This window comes from Pseudorasbora parva, chromosome 14 (assembly GCF_024679245.1).
Source record: "Pseudorasbora parva isolate DD20220531a chromosome 14, ASM2467924v1, whole genome shotgun sequence".
NCBI lineage: Eukaryota > Metazoa > Chordata > Actinopteri > Cypriniformes > Gobionidae > Pseudorasbora > Pseudorasbora parva.
Genome location: NC_090185.1, coordinates 21,582,874 through 21,605,547, shown reverse-complemented (window position 1 = coordinate 21,605,547; position 22,674 = coordinate 21,582,874). Strand labels below are relative to the sequence as shown.

The 22,674-nt window shown below is 36.3% G+C and overlaps 1 protein-coding gene across 1 annotated transcript in view; it reads left to right on the top strand.

The window, feature by feature from the left end:
- Positions 1-1,451: 1,451 nt before the first annotated feature.
- The window catches only part of sbno2b (strawberry notch homolog 2b), a 58,947-nt gene continuing 37,724 nt past the window's right edge, over positions 1,452-22,674 (top strand). Inside the window, exons 1-3 of the mRNA XM_067415878.1 lie at positions 1,452-1,630; positions 16,101-16,283; positions 20,958-21,037. Of these exons, the coding sequence (XP_067271979.1) occupies positions 16,182-16,283; positions 20,958-21,037 (182 nt within the window). The 5' untranslated portion in view covers positions 1,452-1,630; positions 16,101-16,181. The remainder of the gene's footprint in view (positions 1,631-16,100; positions 16,284-20,957; positions 21,038-22,674) is intronic.

The window sequence follows — 22,674 nt, the reverse complement described above, 5'->3', positions numbered from 1 at the left end:
GGCTATTTTTAAAAGGGGGAGGAGCTGCTCGATATGTCTTGACCTTTCTTTTTGTTTCAGTGGAAAATATGCTAACACATTGAATAATGCTGTACATTTCAAGGCACTTCAATGGGCCTTTAAGAGGTGATATGTAGAATTCAGAAACCCTTGTTTTTAGTGGTGGTCATTAAGTGAGCTGCAGCCAAAAACTAACTTACTCTCATGCACATGTAATATGCAAGAGACTGATTGTGATTCAATGCCCACATATGCTCTTATTTTTGATCTTTGCTTGAAATTTAAAAGAATTTGGGAAATACTTTTGCGGCAATCAATGTATTTCTTCATTTTAGGTGGAAAACAGGCTCTTGGGAGAACGCAAAACGTCCTTATGATTTTCATGGCAAAAATGCCCCAAGATCTGAGGCTTTCATAAGCTTTCAGTTTTTAGCTGTTCATACAAAAAGTGAATTAAAAAAGTGCCTTAATATTAATACAGCCCTGAGAACATTCTTACATGTACATGACAAATCAATGTATGAAATGCATGAAAATCAATATTTTAGTCTTTAAATATTGTTGTTGTACTGTGGTTAAGCAGACAAGTTTGCTTCATCAACTTAGCAGCATTTAGAATTTGAGTAAGATACTTGATCTGTTTTTATTTATTGGTTCTCTGTGTTATAGGCAAAACAAAACAGATTTATTTTTATTTTACTTTAAGCCCTTTTTACATGTTAAATGTAGGCCTAATTACCATAGTAATAACAGGAAGTGCAACTAACCCTCAACCAAACACTCACTTAAGTATATAATTACACTGTAATGACACCGTTAAAAAAGTGTAACTCATCAGCTTGAAACACCAATTTTTAAAGAATAGAATAGAATAGAATAGAATAGAATAGAATAGAATAGAATAGAATAGAATAGAATAGAATAGAATAGAATATTGACCATCCAACTTGTGGAGATAGCTTACTGTATTTGTGTCTTTGTAATATTCTATAGGCTATGTCTCGTTTTTTATTTTCTATATTTTGTTGTTTAATATATATTTTGGCCCTGAGTCTGTAATAAAGTAGTCATGATATGATATGATATGAGACCAAAAAAGTAATTTTAGCTCTTTATAGCTTATCCACCAGAGCGCGCAACAAACCAAAAAACTATACCGAACACTCGTAAAAAAGAAAAAAAAACTTTTTTAAACAATATAAAACTATATAATGTTTCTTCAAGACTCTCTGACTACAAAAGCACGTCTATTTCGTTATTTTATACATCATTTGTTAATAATACCTCTGTCAGAAAACGCGACGCAAACGCTACAGTAGAATGCTATTGAACGAATCATTTCACGTGGCCAACGAGCACGTCGTCTTTGATTGGCCATTGAATTGGGCGTTGACGTCCTGACAGACGCGTCGCGTTTCATACACTGTTCGGTTGACGTGCGTCCAGTCAGACGTGTCAGTCAGTAAAGGCAGCCGCGGAAGTGTCGGCTTTCAGTTCAACATGGCTTCAAGTGTGACGAGCTGAGAAAAACCCCCATCACAAAACCAGGGCTATTCTTTTTTCATCACTCCTAAGTCGTCAAACGAGGGAAAAGACCTGGGAAATATATTAAAGAGCCGCTTTTATTCAAGTAAGCAAGTCTTAAGTACTATTCCTGTCAGTTACAGAGTTGTTTTTGTGCCGGTGTCCAAATTGTCCAGCGCATGCGTAGTGCGTGTGGCTAGCGCAGTCAGACTGTCAGATACGAAAACTTCAAATTATTTAAAGTTTAATTACATTTACTGTGCTGTATTGTCCTATGGTATTTCTTCGTGGTTTTATAAAGGTGTTCGTTCGAATAGTTGGTTAGTTTTAATGTCGAAAGTTAGGTAATCAGTCACTGGGTCGAGAAAAGTCTTGTGAGAAAAATATGAGTAAGTTAGTGGCGTAGTGTAATACTGACAAAAATGGTTAAAACAATGTGTTTAAACGATTTAAATAACAATTTTATATGTTGACTTATCATTTCGATTCTTAACTGTCAAGTTTCTGTTTGAGGAGTTGGAACTTTCTGTTTTCATTTCGAAGTGATACTTCTCTGCCTTTGCTTAAAGTTGGCATTTCTTGTCAGTATGTTGAATGAATCCCCAATGGACTACTTTACATAATAAATGTGACATTTCTAATCTAGTGGATGATATAGGTTTATTAATAAGGGATGAGTGATATTGAAACCAACAGTGTAAACCATTTGGGCTAGAGCTGCGCTTGTCTGAACTTATATTATACTGTAACGTTAACGTTAAATATAGCAACCTGTTGTTGTTAGTTTTGGTATCCAAATGATTTTGTTTCAGGCCACTAGTAAATCATTGGTATATAGTGTTTCGTAATAATTGTCCCATAAATTTGACTGTAACTCTTTCACTTCTCTTGATTGGTCAGTCATTACTGGGAATTATAATTTCTACAGAAGTGCTATGATGCAAACTAACCCTTCCATGGAAAAGCGATGAGGTTTTGTTTTTGGATCATGGTTTTGATGGACCGCAGTGTCTGTTCTCAGTAAAACCTTTTGTTGAAGTGACTGTGAGTTATGGTAGTGTTTATGCTTTTATCTATCTGGTGATATTAGCCTTGTTGGTCGGATATGACAATGGTGTACACAGCAGCGGATTGTGTAACTCCAGAAGTCACGCAAACGCAAACCTCCTTTTTCTTTCTTTGCCAGCAGAGTGTAGAGAAGCTCAATTAGAAGTCTCTTGTTCTCCAACAAATGACGCAAGCTGACATCACTTGGTCTAGACAGTTACAGGAAGGAGAACAAAAGCAATTATGGCCATGTTTTGTTTAGGAAAGACAGAATATCATATGTGAAAGACAAGAAACATTTAGGGAATCTGAAGCCTTCTAAGGAAAAAATAATAATTAATCAAAAAAGCAATTATTTTGTATTGTGAGATTTAAGCAACCGGGTCGTTGACAAATAAGGAATTATATATATATATATATATATATATATATATATATATATATATATATATATATATATATATATATATATATATATATATATATAGTTTTATTTTTTATTTTTGGAATTTTAAAGTTTAAAAAAATGTGTGCTAACTAAACTTAAAAAAAAAAAAACATTCAACTTTTAATTTTACTTATGTGGAATTAATTGTTGAGATATTTTTTTATTGCTTGAATATTTTTTCAACCTAAATTATTTTTGCAAGATTAGATGATTATTACGTGATGCCTTTGTCTTTTTTTCTTTTCTTTTTTAAAGAGGACAAGGCATGTTATCCAGCATGACTAATGAATTATTACCCATTAAGTCTAATCTTTCATTTTATAACAAAAAAAGTTTAAATGATCTATGTAAAAATGAAGTAAAAAAATAAATGTTTAGTAATTACATATTTTATTCAACCATAAATAGGACAAATTATCCATTAAAATGTGGCAGTTTAATGCACTTTAGTTCATGATACCATACTAGTTATTTATTAGCTGTTCTTTTGTTAGTTTTGACTCAAAGCCGTCTGTGTAATTCAAAGAGCTAGTTCGTAGTTTGGTGCACAAAGCTCTGTTGTGTAGTACAGGGAGGTTGCAAAGCGCTCTACTAGCAGTGATTTAACTCAAGATAGTAGTCTGGGACACGGGCTATGAACCCTTCCTGCTTCCGCTTCACTATCTTTGGACAAGTTTTTTCCCTTGTTCGGCCCCTGTTGGATCTCATTCATGCGTTTCAGTGAGAAATAATTGCAGCTGTAGTAATGTCATCATGGCTGTTCTTGGTATATTAGTATTACCTTATCAAAGCAAGTTTTCGGTTTCCAGAATCAGGTAATGGTACATGTATTAACTGTGATAGTGCCGGAAGAAGTGCCTTGGGTAACCACAATGGATGTGCTGGTTCAAGTCCAACAGGTTACACAAACAGTGGGTAATGTTTATTTCACAAGCCTTTATTTGAGTATAATGTTGGCGGCAGTAGCTTGACTGTGCATGTTCTCCCCGTGTAATTTTGGGTTTCCTCCGGGTGCTCCAGTTTCCTCTACACAGTCCAAAGGCATGCAGGTTAGGTGGATTGGATTTGCCAAATTGGCTGTAGGAGTGTTTGTGAGTGTGTGTTGTGTCAGGAAGGCATAACATTTGTGCCAAGTCCAGAGTGTGTATGTGTGGTTAATTCTGATTAACCCGGACCCTGCAAATGAGCAGGATTAACGCTAGGTCTGTAGGAAAATGGATGGATTTATTTATATCTTATTTCAGCTTCATTTCAGTTAACAGAAATGTTTTTAATAGTTTTAGTCTTTGATAGGCTAACAATGATAACACTGCACTGGGGCGTCACTACTAGGCCCATTTTAGGAGTTTAGCCGATTAACTCAGTCCCGTTTAAAACTGTATATGAAACCGTAACATAATATGATGTGGGAGGGATTCAAGATGGTTTCCCATCCACAATAAAAGCTGGGTTTATTTTTTTTAATGAAATTCTTTTTATCTAAATGGCTGGAGACATTGTGACTTTACATACTCTTGCTATACTTCATACTTCAGTGCAATAAAATTGCTCAAATTTGTTATAATCATTTGATAAGAAATCCAAAAGCAAAAAGTAGAGAAGTTAACATTTAAAAGCGGTAATTGCAAATGATCTAATGATTGATCCTCTGCAGCAGTCTGTTGGTTATAGTGGTGATTTCATGTCAATTTTAAAAGTGTTTGTTTTCCACCAGGTGACCAGGGGTGCTTCTCATTTCTTATTTGTGCATCCTCATTTCCTTTCCTCGAGTCTTAGCTCCACCCTTTTTGCGAGAGAAGGTTTCTCTTTTTGCGAGAGAAGGATGCGAGAGAAGGTTACACTTGTGTGTTCTCGCTCCTCTTTCCTCACCTCCTCATGGTGCAGTTAGAGAACTGAGACTATATGTCCTTCAAGATGGCTGAGTGCGTTCGTTTTCCGGGTCACGGGGGGGGGAGCTAAGGAGCGACAGAGGAGCGAGAAAAATGAGGAAGCATCAATTTGAGTATTGAGAAGCACCCCAAAGTAAAGCTTGGTACATACTCTGGAAGAACAAATACATTTGTACGTTTCTCGAGGTGGCAAGAACAATAACAAAGTTCCTTCTGGCCAGGACATTCCATACTTCATGAGAAAAGCAGGTGCTGAATATTGTCATTTCTCCGCATTAATCTCCCCCAAACCCCGCAAATTTAAAACTAATCTAAATTAATTCAGTATTCAGAGATTGTCTTGATAGGTAGTGAAGCTACTGTATTGTTCATGCCTACCCTAGTATGCAAATATTATATTACAAATAATATATATATTTTTTTAAATCATACCCTCATTGGGGGCTGAGTCTCCCTAATATTGAAATCCTAGAATCGCCCTCTGACCTTGCATCCTGGTTTTATTCTAAACCCCCACTGTAGAATGCAATTGAAGCGCTGGTGACCGTTCCTCACGAAGCACTGACTGTGCATATGGAATGTGCGTTCAAGGAATGTTGTGAAATTCAGAGCACGTACACCATGGCTGAGCTAGATATGATGTCTTCATGATCTTCAATCGTAACATCTACTGATTAGCCATCCGTGTAGTTCCTGCGAAGTCGGTCCTGGAAGTAAATGGGATTTCAAAGCATAATAATTAGCATGGTATTCAAAAGAAGTGCTGTGTCTTGGGAAACCTGTATGAATGCGAAGGGCAATATTATGAGGGCCTGATTTTTTTTTCTTTTTTTTTCTTGGGGATTCTTATGGGGGGGGGGGGGGGGGGGGTCATTTTTAGACAATTACATGTATCTCTCCTAAATTTTTGCTCACTCATTTTATTTGTGATTTTCCAATGGAGTAATGTTGTTGCTTAAGTGTTTACACAACACAAGGAATCTTGATTTCAATCTTTGAATGAAACTGAAAAAAGTTCAATACATACAATTGACAAATACATACAGTAGAATAAAGATACAAATGAAATAAAGAGAAAAGATTTTAGGTAGGTCTAACACTAGTATTTAGAAATAATACATGATTGCTTAAATTGGTACTTAAAAAGATGATTTGAACATGCAAATTATAATCTTTAGTGACAATTCTGTCATCTGTCGAGAGAGAGAGAGAGAGAGAGAGAGAGAGAGAGAGAGAGAGAGAGAGAGAGAGAGAGAGAGAGAGAGAGAGAGAGAGAGGACACTGTTTGAAAAACTGTGTCTCACAGAAAGTTTTTAAATGGCTGATTTCCATTTAGAATCTGTGCGGATTATAAAGTGAAGGAATGTTTATGGCGAATTCCCGAATTAAAAGTGCGAGACCTGCGGGAAGGATTAAGTTATGGGCAATACTCGCGTCAAAAGTCCTGATTAATGTTAAAAGCAGTAAAAGGATTCAAAATAGATAAATATAAAATCTGCTTTTTAAAACAAAGAAGAGAAGCAATGGTTGGAGCATGGTTAGTAAGCACCCTTTTATTCGTGTGGTGCGTGCATCTCAAAAGATCAAATTCGATTTGAATCTTGTGACATAAATACTCGCATCAACCTGATCATTTCTTTAGCATTCATGTAAACATTATGTTCGGACTGATCTGAATCATTTAATTCTAAATGAAACAAAAAGTGTCCAGAACTTAGCTAATGTTGTTTAATGCTTCTGATGCTCTTTGTAAGTGAAAGGGATTTTTACTGAGAGAGGTTGAGTTGTTCGGTCAGAAAGACTGGCTTCAAAATCTCGTGGTGGTTTGTCCACCCCCAGTTTTCCCATAACTAGCCGCTCAATCAATTTCTCTGCGAAGAAGGCCTTGTTTTATCTGTATAAGATCACTTCACCAATGCAATTGTGTTCTCTTCTTGAACAAATAGTTTGAGGATGAAGTCAGTGGTATTTTTAGTGAGTCCCTGAATTTCTGCCCTCTAGACATTTGGTCTCTTTTTACAGTTTATGTGATATTATGTAATGCTGTTTTTCCTAGCTTGGATGCAAATTAGGGCTGTTCTTGGTTTTGACGGCACCCCAGGAACGTGCATGTGGCTTGTTTTGCTGGATGCAGCCTTCTCTCTGTCATTCCGTCGGATCAGCAGAAGTGCGGTTCAGTTTTGGTTTCGTGACCCCGGGCAGAAATGAAGGCCCTCGGTTGACCGTAGTTCCTCGGGTTTGGAGGGAATTGAGAAGGCGTCACCTTCTGCAACTGGGTCAGAGTTGTGCTGGAAGGGGGCGGCAACTGACTGTAAGACAGTGGATAGACCATTGAGCGAAAGAAAAGGCAACATACAATTGTGTCTCCATAGGTTTATTTTAAGCATATTCAAACACTCATTCAGATGAACATGCCATTAGTTAGAACCATGTGAGGGGCTAAGGGCCAGTGTTGTTGATCATCTCTTTACCTTCTCTTGGTTTTCATGACTGGTTGTTTTTAATAAATATAACTAGGGCTGTGCAATATTTCGAAATTATCAAAATATCGCAAATGTACATATCGCAACGGCACACAATATCTGAATGATTTTAGGCTACTTCAACATTGTGAAAAGTGTACATTTTAGGTCAACTCGTGAACACGACTGTTACTAATGGGACTTGTTTGACGTTGAAAATAGTTATTAAACGCAATCATTTGTGCAAAACAATAACTTGCAGTCTCGCGCTGTCTGACACACACACACACACACACACACACACACACACACACACACACACACACACACACACACACACACACACACACACACACACACACACACACACACACACACACACACACACACACACACACACATGTTGGTCTATGTGGTTTACAGGAACTCTCCATAGGCGTAATTGATTTTATACCATACAAACCGTATTTTCTATCCCCTTACACTGCCCCTGCCCCTAAACCTACCCATCACAGGAAACATTCTGCATTTTTACTTTCTCAAAAAAACATAATTTGGTATTTTTTTAAGGCCATTTGAATTATGAGGACATTTGATATGTCCTCATAAACCACATTTATAGTGTAATACCAGTGTAATACCCATGTAGTTATACAAATTTGTGTCCTCATAAACCACATAAACAGGCTCACACACACACACACACACACACACACACACACCAAAACGTGAACGATTTGTGACATAAATGTTTGCTAAAACACTGCTGGTCACTTTTAAAAGTTGTAAAAATGCTTTCTTTTCCCAGGAAGAATGTGGAACACAAATGGTTTCATTCTCATTTTTAAATAATTTTTTAATATACTTTAAATAGATTTTACTCACTAATTGCAATATCATATCGCATATTGAATATCGCACTATTTAATAAGATATTGCATCTAGCATTTTTCTTCAATATCGCACAGCCCTAATTTAATATTGCAAACAACACTTTTCACTATCGGTTTGCTGTCAGGTTCATTTTACTACAAGAAGTTAGAAGCTCATTTAAATTGTGCCACATCATTACATTCATTCTTGGTTATGAAAATGAAAATGTCCCTCAAACGTTCCCCAAGGAGTGCATCCAGTTTTTTAAATGTTTTAAGAACATTTTATCTTAGGTATTATCTTAATTATGTATCAGGTATTATTAGGTTTGTATTATGTATTTAGGTATGTAATTATGTGAATTATGTATTATGTTCTCTGTGGATTTCTATTTACTTAAGTACTTTTTATGCAGATATCCTCCAAACTTTCCCCAAGGAATCTTGATTATATTCATGTTGATATTCATTTGAATCACAAACAGCTTGTGGTTCTAGTTTCCATTGCCATATTTGTTGGTGCATGATTCCATATACATTTAACAGCCTGATAACTTCTAAATGAACTTTAGAGGGACCTTTTTATTTTCAGCTTTGCTAATATTGCAAGATTTACTACTAGACCGTGGCTCCAATTTGCATTTTAAACACTTAATTCCTTCTTATTGTCAATCAATATATTATTTCTATTAGTGTTGCAGATGTGATGAACAAAATGAATCATTGAGTCTTGGAAAAAGACTTTATAAAGCCACCAGAAACGCATATCCCTTTTAACGTGGTTTAGCTTTGAATAGCCTACATTGATCGTATGGTTCTGAATGACATCTGTAAACCTCTGAGATGGCTCTCTCCTTCAATGAAATGAAAGCCCGGTATGACTCACAATGACTTCATTAAATTTATCATGCTGATGCTTGATAATAGTAAATGTTCCACCCAGAAAGACAATATTGCATGTAATTGTGATTATACAAAGATATAGACTGAGTAGAATTATAGAAACACACCCTAAGTAGTGTAGTTTCCTTTTCAGTGAGTCATTTTGAGTATTATTTTCTGCCATGGTTACTATTTGCCTTCAGCTGTTTAGATGATTCACAGTGCTCTAGAACAATCTGCAATACAAGCCCTTCCGTTCAGTTTCACTTTCAATCTCTCCTTTGACTGCTTTAATATTTACAACCAGAATAAATGTCCAGTGTTAAAATACTTTCTCCTATCCTGGCTTAAAATAACAAAATTAAGCCATTCCAACATTCAGAAGTTCGGGGTTGGTAAAATGTTTAAATTATTTTAAAAAAATCTCTTATTCTCACAAAGGCTGCAATTTGATGAAATACAACTTTCCAAATGTGAAATATTATTATGACGAAAAGCTACATTTTCCAGTCATCATCCAGTCTTCGGTGTCACATGATCCTTCACAAATCATTCTATGTTGATTTGCTGATCAATAAATATTTCTTATTATTATCAGTGTTGAAAACAGTTGTGTTGATTCATATTTTTGTGTGTATATATATATATATATATATATATATATATATATATATATATATATATATATATAATATCGAGAAAAAATGCTGACCACAATTAAGATTTTAATAAATAATAAATACCTTAGTTTTAATAAATTGTTCACCTGTTTGGGAAGTGTTTGTCATGTTTTGACAATAAAGGATAGTTTAAAACCACAGTTAACTGTCTGTTTTCTACATCTTTCACTCAGGAGCAAAAATATGCCTTTAAACTTTAAAGAAATAAAGATTTTACATTTATTGTGATATTTATTGATATCGACTGATATGGAAAATTATATCGTGATCATTTTTTTTGGGCTATATCATGCGGGTGATTTTGAGTTGTGGTGGGTAATCTCGCTTCACTTACCAACCACCATGGCGGGTAAATAAAAATACCATACTGTTTCACCTCTCTATAAACTTTGTTCAATGCATGCGAGTGCTGCCTTATGTTCAAATATGAGCAGTCATTTTCGCCGTCATCACCCAAGTGTAGAGCCAGAAGACGCGAATGAGAACTTGCATGCGCTGTGAGAAGATCCTTCTCTGTGCACTCATCCCAAAGCGTGCACATGACTCACAGCACGCAAATATTGAGTTCTCTTTCAAGTCTTGTACTTGAATAGACAAACTCACCTAAGAAGTATGTCAACATGTCCATCTTGATAAGTATCCAAGCAGACATAGTCTGTATGCCTTAGGAGAACTTTATACAGCCGAGAAAGACGATGCATATCCCTGTCTTAAAGGGGCAGTAGCCTTTACTGCTGTCTGTTTAATGTCAAACAAAAGATAAGGACATCACTCACTGCTCTTAATTGAATAGCTTAATTGAATAATCAATAAATTCATCTTAAATTTAAATAGTTAAATAGTCAGTTATTTTACATTTGATTACTTTATTCAATTTCTTTACCTTTCTGCAGGCCAGTAGGCCTGTACAATCATTTAATCTACACATGAGTCAGATCAAGTTAAACATTTTAGTTTGAATTTTATTTTATACTGTGCATTACTGCAATGTGCTAAATAAATATTTGCATTATTTGTAATGTATTTATTATTTGAAAATGTAATTTTGATTTATGCAATTGCAATGCCTTGATTTTTAGTAAAGTTACACAGTCATAGCCATGAATGCAATGGTACTAATAATTGGCATAATTTCTTCTTGTGTGTTGGTTTTTATCCTTTGTTTCCTCTTTTTTGGTTTTGGCCAAGAACTTTGATTTCAGAGCATCCCTACCAATCATCCCTATCCCAATGTTCTGCTCGGTGTTCTGCTCACATGCAGTTACACATTGTCAAGACAAGAAAGTGGCTGGTAAAAACATTGAGTGGCTGGTAGATTTTGAAATCCACCAGTCACAGTGGCCGGTGGATAAAAAAGTTAATTTTCATCCCTGATATATATATATATATATATATATATATATATATATATATATATATATATATATATATATATATATATATATATATATATATATATATATATATATATATATGGGGGAGCTTAATGAAACACCCATTTTTTAGCTCAAAAACCACATTAACCGTGTGGCATTTTGAATGTGACTCCACTAGCAGAGTAACTTTTTTCCCCTCTTGAATATTTAACCTCTTAATCAGTGTGTCTGGCTTTGCCATTGCAAACACGTTTGGCCACACTTAGCATGCTTAGTTTGTTTCTCTAATTGCATTAGCTTCGACTGTTTCTAAACAAGTGTCAGCATGATTTCCCTCTATCTCCTGGGATCGTCTGCCCTCGCAAGCTCGGCTTTCCCAGCCAGTCATGTGAGACCCATTGAAGTGGCCAGATAGCTTGCGCTCGTTTGGCTCTTCTAGAGTAGTCGCCCGACAAGACCTTTACCCAGAGATTAAGGACTGAGATAGAACGAGAGCAAACAAGGACACAACGATACAGCTCAGGTTTGGAACTGGACCACACAAAGCAAACAGAAGATGAAAACTGCTCCATGTTTGCTGACCTCCTCTGAACCAGTGTTAAATCACAGTCCCTCCTTACTTGATTACTTGCATAAACCATTACAGGACAAGTTCCTCCCTTTTAGATAATTTCACTCAGAACATAAGGTTAATGATCCAAGAACATCGGGAACACTGAGCTGTCTAAAAAATACAGCTTTCCCTTGTGAAAGCTCATGAGGATGAGTGACAGAGCGGATTACCGGAGTCACACGTTCCTGGGTGACTTCCACGCGCTCCTCAGCTTTTCATTATGACACATCAGAATGTGAGCGGGTGCCTTAACTAACTCTTAAGGAAACCATGGGAAACCCCTGATCATCTATGCCACGCCGCAAACCTGAGGACTTTTCCCCCCTTATATTATGCATGCTTTCTTCTCTTCCCATTCCCTGATGAGAGATCCCATTGTGAGAGATCAGAGAAGATTAGAGGAACCGCGTGAGGCATCCATCAGCCCTCGCGCCGCAGGCACCCGGTCTCATGCACTGAGGTCATGAAATAATCTCCTCAGCTTTCGCAATTCACACCATCTGCAAGCCTCCGATGTGATTATCAGACGGGCACTTTTTGTCCAGACCTGAAACTTTAGTCCTTTTAGCTCAGTGGGTTTTGAAAGCCAAACCGAAAGATTTCCTTTCTTGTTTGAAGAAATCCCCCCTCCTTGTCTCCACCATTGCTGATTTTCATCCTATTTTTAGGGTTTCCTCCTAACTAATAAATCATTTTATTGGGTAACACTTTAGTTTAGGGTCTAATTCTCACTACTAACTAGTTGCTTATTAGCATGCATATTACTAGGATATTGACTGTTTATTAGTACTTATAAAGCACATATTAATGCCTTATTCAGCACAACCATATTCTACATCCCTTAATCCTATACCTAAACTTAACAACTACCTTACTTACTATTAATAAGCAGTAATTAGGAGTTTGAGGTAAAAGTCTTAGTTAATAGAGAGAATTGGACCTTAAAGTGTCTTTTTATTGAATTACAGTGTGTTTAGATGCATGCAACATGTCAGGTTTGCGTTTGTTTCAGTGCATCAAGATGCATAATAACAAATGTCAAGTTTCAATTGCAGTCGGCTTCCTTCTCTTTCAATACATCTTCCCAGTTTCTTTCCTTAAAGGGATAGTTCACCCAAAAATGAAAATTATCCCATGGTTTACTCACCCTCAAGTAGGGGTTTAACGGTACATAAAACTGACGGTTCAATACGTACCTCGGTTTTGAAGTCATGGTTCGTTACGGATTCGGTACAGCAGTTTTACAAAATTGCTTTTTATTTATTTAATTCAACAGTGGTTTACTGAAAAAATAGTTTGTCCTTCAATTCATTAGTAAACTATATAGGGATCCCTTACTTACACATTACTATAATAATAAGGTTAACAACAGAGCCCAACTATTAGCCCAAATTCAGTTATTTATTTTTAGAACATTCATATGCTTCACATAAGGCAGTTTTTGAGAAAATAAATTTTTGTCAGAAAATGTATTTTTGTCTCATGGGGATGAAAGACTACAATTCCCAGAATGCTTCGCTGCCCTGTGAGGCCAGTCCCAAAGCCACCAACTTGATTACTGTGACTGAGTTGGAGAAGACACTACAATTAAAAACTAAACATGTCTGTTCAATATAATGAGTGAGTCACCGCGCGAGTGTCACAGCACTGAGCACTAACTGCAGGAGTCAGATAAATGAGCTGAGCTCTCGTGATGAGAGCTGAGGTAATTGCGACTACACTCACGGCATACATTCACAACGCGAGTTCAGTCTGGCGCGTTTCAGTTCATGCCTTTGCAAGCTTAACTTTCATTGAAAATAATTTGAGAAGTTAAAAGACTTATATTGCTCACCATAGCTCCGTTTAAATGAGTGCCTGTAGCTGCGAGCTGAGCTGTGAGTGTGATCTTCATCCCCCATGCGCGGGTTCAAAACATGCGGAAATGGTTCCCTCTGCTGGCTGTAGTCTTTAGCCTCTGGTCAAACATTCCTCCTATGATGCAAATATCATCAATTTGCATCATAGGAGGAATTTTTTCAAAAATAAAATGCTCTTGTCTCAGGGGGATATGAGGGGGGAAAGCACATTTATTTGAATTTACTCCAGGGTTTCTACTGATACAAAGCCATATGCTAATCGCTGAAGTAACCCTTTAACATACCTCAAAATATTAATTAATGTTTATTCTTTAGGAAGAGATGATCGCGTTCACTTGCGCAACGCACCACCGATTGAACTGACGCGCCTATAATGTCACGTCACATTAAAGAGAGTCAAAACGGCATTTATCGTTTGAATTTCGTGATAAAGTGGGACTGAATACTTCATATGTTCTTTTGGGAACTCGGACGGAAGTGTGATCTGCACTTAAAACAAGCCGACTGTTAACTGTTAAAGATTGCATTTAACCATCCAGTACACACGTGTACTGAACCGAAAGCCCTGTACCGAATACGTGTACTGTTACACCCCTACCATCAAGCCATGCTAGGTGTATCTGACATTCTTCTTTCAGACGAATACAACATTTTTGGAATACAGAAGACGGTCCGGCGGGAGTTAGAAATTTTACTTTATAAAGTTTTAAATGTGGATATTTTCCTTAAACAAATGCATTGCTTTGCTTCAGAAGGCCCTTATTAAACCCCCCAGAGCCGTGTAGAGCAGTTGTGATGGATAAAGATGGACTGTTAGCAAAAGTCACTGCCATTATAATGCTTGGAAGAGCTAGTATTAATTAGACATGCATTAATATAACTGATTGTGTTAGTCAAGAAGAATGTCATATACACCTAGGATAGCTTGAGGGCGAGTAAATGGGCTAATTTTAAGTTTCTTAATTTAAGTTTTTGGGTGAACGATCCCTTTAAAGACCTTTTATGTGTTTTTTTAATTAACTTTCTGGAATTTTATATGAAATAAAGCCAGTGCTCCTATGAAAATATCTATCCTGGGTGCTTTCTCATCTTTTTTCCTCTCGTATTCCAGTAAAGATAATGGTGTTTTACTGGAAGAGGACATTTGGGAGCTCAATAGTAATCAGTATTGATTGTCCTTTGTAGCAGGGGGGTTAGATAGATGGACACCTCCTCTTACTGGGATGCATTGACTGCCCAGGCATTTGACGGCGTAAGAAATATGGATGTAACCTCTGAGGTTGTGGAGTGTTTTTTAAAAAACAAAAACCCTGGTCTTATTATGCATGATTTGTCAGTGCACGTTATAGAGATAAACATAGTATTCATAATCTTAGACTTTTTGCAACTTTTCAGCTACCGTAATCTTTTTGAGAGAAAAAAGTAATAATTTTCAAACACTGGATGTAATGAAAACGATAGTAATGGTACTCAAAAATGAACATCCTCTTTCTAGACTGTATATAATAATGTTGTGATGCCTCAATTCATTTGTAGTTTTTTTTAGTGTTTGTTATTTAGGAAAAATATTATAGCATTTTAACATTATCCATTTGTCGGTTATCAGCCATAACATGAAAATAAGCCTTTTAACTGTTCACTGGCATATTATCAACTTCCTAATGAGAAACACAAGTTGTTTTGTGCTTCAAGCTTCTGAGAATTTCCCTTGCATTTCATTTGTTGTCCTTTCATGTGATTCCAAGATGTTTGTTCTCTTAATTTGAACTGCTCCATGTCTCATTTTTGCATCTTCACAAGGAATTCTAGGGCCCTATGATTTCCACTATGTGGAAAACACGGAAGGAATTTCTGAATCCAGTCATAAAAACAGAATTTACTGTATATTATGGAATTTCATAGAATTTGTCAAATCTTGGATGAATAAATCAAAAGTATCTTGTATTTCATAGGGCCTTAAACATTTTTAAAATTTTAATAAATTGTTGTCAAATTGTCAAGATTTATGATTTAAATTAATTAGATATGTTTTTTTTTTTAAATAAAATGGGAGCGAACCAATTTAAACTGAAAAAAACTGAATCCACAATTAAAACTGAAAAATTTGGGGAAAAATAAAACGGATTTCAAAGGGCCCTAGAATTTAAATATTATCCTTTTGTATTCAAGAGCCGTCATGCATGTCTCAAGTTGCATAGTCAATGAAAGCTTTCATAAAGGGTTTGGTGTGAACCTTTACACTCCTTTAGTTGATGATAATAGATCTATTCAGAGGGTTTGGAGAACAGGAATGTATTATTTTACGGTATATTTCCCGTAATAATAATAATAATGTTATCTTGTATTCACCCTTGTGTTGTTCCAGATGACTATTTGTGTCATTTATGCTCGCTCACTTGTTTTTCCTCCGTAATGGACATTCTGTGTCTCCTGTGTTTGTGTACTCAGGTCATGGTGGGAAGACATTGACCGGATCACTCAGGTTTATACAGTTTGGCCTTCGGCCTTCATTTACGAGACTGCAGTCTGATGCCATCACTCTCCATTCCGCCTGTTATGGACGGGCACAGCTTCTCACATTCGGACGGACCTCAGCTGGATGCCAGGAGGTTCGCCCTGGCACCCCCTATGGTAACCCAGATTAGCTCTCTTTAATTTAGCATAATGTCTTAAGGTCCGTTCGCACAAAGAATGATAACTAACTATATAGTTTCTCTGTGACGTTATTGCTACAGCTGTGGTGTGAACTGTATTCTTTATTATTGAGAACAATTTTTCAAAACTGTATCTTTATCGTTATTGGTGTGAACGGGCCTTTAGTGTGCGTAAGTGGTCGCCACAATTGAAAAACATGACCTAGGTTCAAACCTCCAACCTTTCGGTTGCCAGCCTAGGTCGTTAACCACAAAATTACACCACCCTCTTGGTATAGGATCAGCACAACTCTTGTGGCAAGACACAACGTTAAGCTACTGTAGCTAGCAAATACTCATTATCATCACAATGTTCGTCACTAGTTTCCTTTTTCAAAAAACAGGTCATTCATTCTTAGATCTGACAAAACCTCAAGACTTTGGTGTGTGGGGTTGACAGAATGACGTCTTTATGGTCACAGAGTCATTTTAACAGTTGCTAGATAATTTTGGATAAAGCTTTTTCTTGCTGTTTCATTCGAGTATCCTTATCAAGAATCTTGTATTGTGACATTGTTTGTGAAAATACAAAGAAAAGATGGTTTTAAAGTGAAAAAAGGAACTGTAAGGTAAATATTTAACTGTAGGGTACAGTGACGTCATCACAAGTAGAAATATTATTTGTGTAAAGGAACGGGGTTTCCTGTGGTCTGTGGATACACATTTTGGATGTAGACAGAATGACTACAGGCTACAATTGGCTCTTTAACATTTTGTTGTTAATGCAATTTTTATTTTATTTTCTGTTTTATTTTTAGTGTGTTCCTTCTTAGTTTAGTTTTACCTTGGTGATTGTTAGTTTTAGTTTAGTACATTTCCTTTAAAAAATAGCTTTAGTAATAGTTTTTTATTACAATTTAACATTTTCATATCAGCAGTTGGCTAAAACATTTTTTTTTGCCACACCTGACAGAGGCCTGTGAAAATGAGAAATGTGGAAAATGTATCGGTCAAAAATATTTTTTTGCCGGTCATGAAATGATTCCCATTCTCTATTGCAATTTCGATACCACAGCTAAAACTACTAGCCTGACTAACATAAATTTAAAACATTATTAAAGACATAACAGTCAGTAATAAAATAAGAACAAATAATTAAATTAGAAAGAAAACAATACAACAAAGTAAGTGTGTAACACTATACAAAAATGGCAGTTCGATACGTACCTCGGTTGTAAATGTAATGCTATGTATATAATTGGGGTCTGAACCTACACTGGTCTCACGGTTCGGTTTGATTACGATTATCATTTCATCAATTCGGTTCAATTCGATATTACGATGCATTGACCAGGGCTTGACATTAAGCATGTTCATGTGCATGTCCTTCGGACAAGTAAATCGTTCATTCACTTGTCCGAGTAAAAAATGTGCTTGTCCGGAAAAAAGTGCGATATTTTTTAAATTGTGTGTGTTGTAACTATAATTTATTCTGAAGCAATATTCTCACCAGTGTTCAATCAGCTTTGACATATTTAAATCTGCATATTTGTGAATTTTTATGTTTTATTTTTTTATTGAATCATTTCAAATTTGTGACATTTTTACCTTTTATAAAGGGCATTTCCCCCTAATCTTATTAAATATAGGCTATGCTTCAGGTTAAATTTTATATTGTTACATTTGATCAATACATTAAATTAAATTAAGACTCTATAATGGCTGTTAACAATAAAAATAAATCATTTACACTGAAAAATTACAATTGTATTAAATATTGTTTTGAGATTTGTAGTTTTGAATAGACAAAAAAGAAATGTTGGAAAGTATGTTTAAACATGAAACTAAACCTCCACTTAATGCACAATCATTCTTGCATTTTGGTTATTTGATAGATTTTTTGTTTTAATCAGACTCTTGTCCGTCGGGCAAGTAAAATTCTTTTTCACTTGTCCCTTCAAAAACTCCACTTGTCCCGGACAAGCGTTAATGTCGAGCCCTGATTGACGATATACCGCATCCTCATGTATACAATTTTGTCAATAAATACAAGCAGTCAGATATATGAACTGAACCTTTAATTTTACCTGCTCAAAGAAAACAAGCTTCTTAAATGTATCAAACATCAAACAAAACTTAAGTCAGGGCACAGGAGCATTTAGAACAAATACACAACAGGAAATACTAAAAGCCACTTTAAGAGGTGGTTTGGGCAGCCTTACATTTAAAACTAAAGTCTAAATGCATCTGGTTGTTGAAACCAAAAAATATGTAAAAATAATAATAATAATAATAACAAAAATAAACTTATGAGAGCGTATTATAGGCTATTATAGCCAGATATGATGGCGCTATGCAGCACACATATAGCCTAGAAATCTAGACACACCCTAGCGGCAGCAAATCTAATCTGCCCGCGAGTGTCGTCTAGCAACTCTCAATACTCTTCTGAGCTGTATTCGCCTAACTCTTGCCGGGCCAATCACACCGTGTATAGAGTCGGTGGGCGGGGCCATAATGACGACGGCCGAGTTGCGTTTGCGTGCTTCTAGTAAACACAGAAACTGGCGAACGGCGGTCTTTCGAATCAGCTTTGACCGCGACTCTGGAAGACTTGGAGTTAAGCTTTTCTCTGAAAAAAAGAACAGCACTGAAGTCATTCTTAAAAAGGGAAGATGTGTTCGGAGTTTTGCTGACTGGATACAGTGAATGTTTAATCTATCAACGAGCTCTGTTTCACCTTCGTTGCTCTGGTTGGTTGTAGCGCTATCCAATCGTGTGCAGAGTGATTTTGAAAGACAACCGTTTATCCCGCCCCTCGGATTGAGCCCTGTCAATGGTGAGTTTCCAGGCCAAACATCTTGATGGGGGTCTGGCTTGTCAGGCTAGCATGCATCACCACAAACGAGTATCTTCATTAAGCCAATGCACAAACTACTGAAAATTAAACCGAAAGTGAAGTCGCTGATGCTCAACATGCAATCATCTTCATTAAAAGTAAAGAAACTGAATGATCTCACCAGTGCTGTGGCCGTGCTCGCTCATATTGTGGTCTTTGATTTTGAAATTATCTGATGATCAATAAAACGCAGCTCATGTCTTTTGTTTTCAGTGACGTGAACTCCATTAAATCTGCATATAGTGCGGGACTTAAACAGATTTATATCCATTTTGCGGAGATACATTTATGTGCCCAAGTGTAAATTAAATTGTTTTGAAAAATCAGATAGCTTTGATTTACTCACATGTGTGTTCTCCAGGTCATGCAGGTTGTTCATACAAGCCGAAATGTGCCCAGATGTTGACTTTTAAAGTATTTGGAGCTTTTTTTAATTACTCTCACTCGCCTCCCTCTGCCATTGCATGCTACCGCGACTATACACATGCGTACACAAATGATGTCTGAAAATAATCAGTACATTATAACCGGTTATTGTCTATTACTGAACCAAATTGTTCACATCTGCATCACGATGCATCAAAGAAACGATTCATTTCGACACCTCTAGTATATAGGCTGTTTTATTGACGTCTTACCGGTGTTTAAATAAGAGCAAGGGCAGTGAGTGGATTTTTTTTCTTTGTCCTTTGTTGTTTGATTAAAGGTGCAATGTGTAGTATTTATGAGGATCTATTGACAGAAATGCAATATAATATACATATCTATGTTTTCAGTTTTCAGACCTTACATAATGAGTCATTATGTTTTTATTACCTTAGAATGAGCCGTTTCTATCTACATACACCGCAGGTCCCCTTACAGTGAAGTGGTCATTTTACGGTGTCATGTTTCTACAGTAGCCCTAAATGGACAAACTTCTCTACAGAGTGCTAGTGACTCTCTGCTGTCTCAGACAACGACATCTTTGTCCTGTGTCAGCCACTGTAGCTTGGGGTGCACGGTGGACGGTTGCAATTCACAACCTCACCACTAGATGCTGCTAAAATTTACATTAAACATTAAAAACACAGATAGCACAGGAATATTAGGCTGCTGTCACTTAAAGAGCAAATGCACAGATCTAATATACTGATACTGTATACATGCGTTTACTTTCTCAACTCTGTGTTCACTTTATCTTTACTTTAAAACATGATCAACTCTGTTTACTTGAATACTATCTATTTAAAAAAAAACAAATATATATATATGGTTGTTTTTATGAATTGTATTAATTACACATGATTTTTGATCATTAAAATGTAATTAAATGATTAAAATGGAATCCAGAAAACAGAATTTGGTTTAAAAAATTTTTTTAAAAATTCAGAGGGGACAAAACATATTTCATGGGTTTCATTATTTCAATTAATTAGACATGCTTTTTAATTACAAAAGTTTGTATTTATCCATTAAAATTGAGTCCCGAAAAATGTTAACAACAAAAAAAAGATTAACAGATCAAAAAAAATAAACAGATTTCATAGGGCCCTACTTTTGTGACAATGCAGCGTTGGCCCTCATGCTTTGTTAGTATTCATAAAATTGTTACCGGCCAACTGGCGAGTGACACTGTTTCATACACGTGCAAAAATTTTCTCTCATTTGGCACTTGCCGAGTGTTAATTTTAGGGCCTGGTTAACACAACATAACATAATTGTATCTACGGTACTTTTTTTAGCTTATCATAAAAACTTTTGCCTCTAAACCTTTCACTTCCTCTTTTTCAGAGCCACGTATACACCAACAGCCCTTGGAGCTTCCCCCATCCGACCTACAGCTTGCCTTATACTGTGCAATCTGAAAACCAGTAAGTACCCAGACTTCTGTCTAATCATGATACCTGATAAGGATCATTGACTTGGGAGTGTTTTCCAAACCTAACAGTGAACATGAAACCAAAGCTTAACTTTGTTAACAAGTGTTCCTGTGCACGTTATTCCAAAGAAAAAAAAATTGGTCTTCGTAATCTTCAATCAAAATTGTATACAAATAATAATTTTTTTGGCTGCCAATATTTTGGTATGTAATGCCTTTTTTTTTACTATCCAATCAATCCCTCACATTATCCCAACCTACATTCATATTTTGTTTTACTCTGACATGCATCAGATCAAGGAAGTAAAGTGACATTTGCAAATGACATTTGATGTTGACTCTATTGTGTCTGCCATTTCCACAGGGGAAGACATGTGGGAAATTGAGGCAGTGGTTTTCAGACTTATTTCAGGATAAATGATTGTATTGTATTTGTAAGCTTGATACAAGATGTTACAACGAGTCCCTCCACGTCTACATTACCTGATAAGATGCAAACAAAAACATCCCTGAACTTGACATGACATATGATAGGAACTTTATCGCCTGTAACTTTAGTTGACGTGGTGAAGCCCTTGGCACGCCATAGTGACGTTTCCTAGAAATCTGCCTGGTTGTGACCCAGGTGGCTTTTGTTTAAGAAAAGTTTCCATATAGTTAAATGACACCTTTAAAGGATTTTAATGTTTGACCCAACATTAAGATCCAATTGTCATTTAGTTCCCAGAACTGTGACTTTCTTTCATTCTTCCTGGGAACCCAAAAGATGATGTTTTAAAAATTTACACTTTTTTACAATGAAAGTCAATGGGTACAGTGTTGTTTTTGAACCCCATTGACTTTCATTGTATGTAAAAAGGTGTCATGAACTGGCTTTTTTTATACTTGTCTGAGGTCAACTTATGACGTTCGCGTGGTTTTTACATTCAAGAACATTATAGCAACCTAAGTAATAGGCTGTTTTCTATCCTGGTATTAAGGCTCACTCTCAAGAAATGCTCGGTTTTGATGGTCGTGCTGCACTGAAGACTTGGAAGTAAACGCCCACAGCTAGGATTGGATAAGATTTGCATAATAAGCTTCGGCTACCCTGCGAGTACACTTGAGGGATTGTTTTGAAAGCGTGAAGGAAAACGGCAACCGTAATGCATTTCCCACAGGGCTCGCAACGTCTTTATCAAACAAACACAATAATTTATCTCTCATCCACCCCCGATTGATTGGAATGCTATTTTTTATTACTTGGCCCGCCCGATCAGTGGATATAAGCGTGAACCGTGCATGGTTCCTACACACTAGGGCTGAACGATATGGATAAAATTTCATATCTCGATTTTCATGCCAGATATCTCGAATACGATATGACTACATGTTCGGTGAAAACCAAGCATTTCTCAGAAAAATAAAAAGATTTAAGCCTACATTTCAAAAATTTGTGTCAGAAAATGTATTGTTTTTAAGCCTTTCGCACGAATGATCACACAGGTGTAATCAGTCAAGGCTGTTCCCTGGAGTGCTGCTAAGTCCAAAGTGTTGAATTTAGCCAGAGACAGGCGCGCTCAGAGCTGTCATATATCACAACTTTTCAGTGTTTTCAACCACATACTGTTTATTTTAGTTTTCAAACAT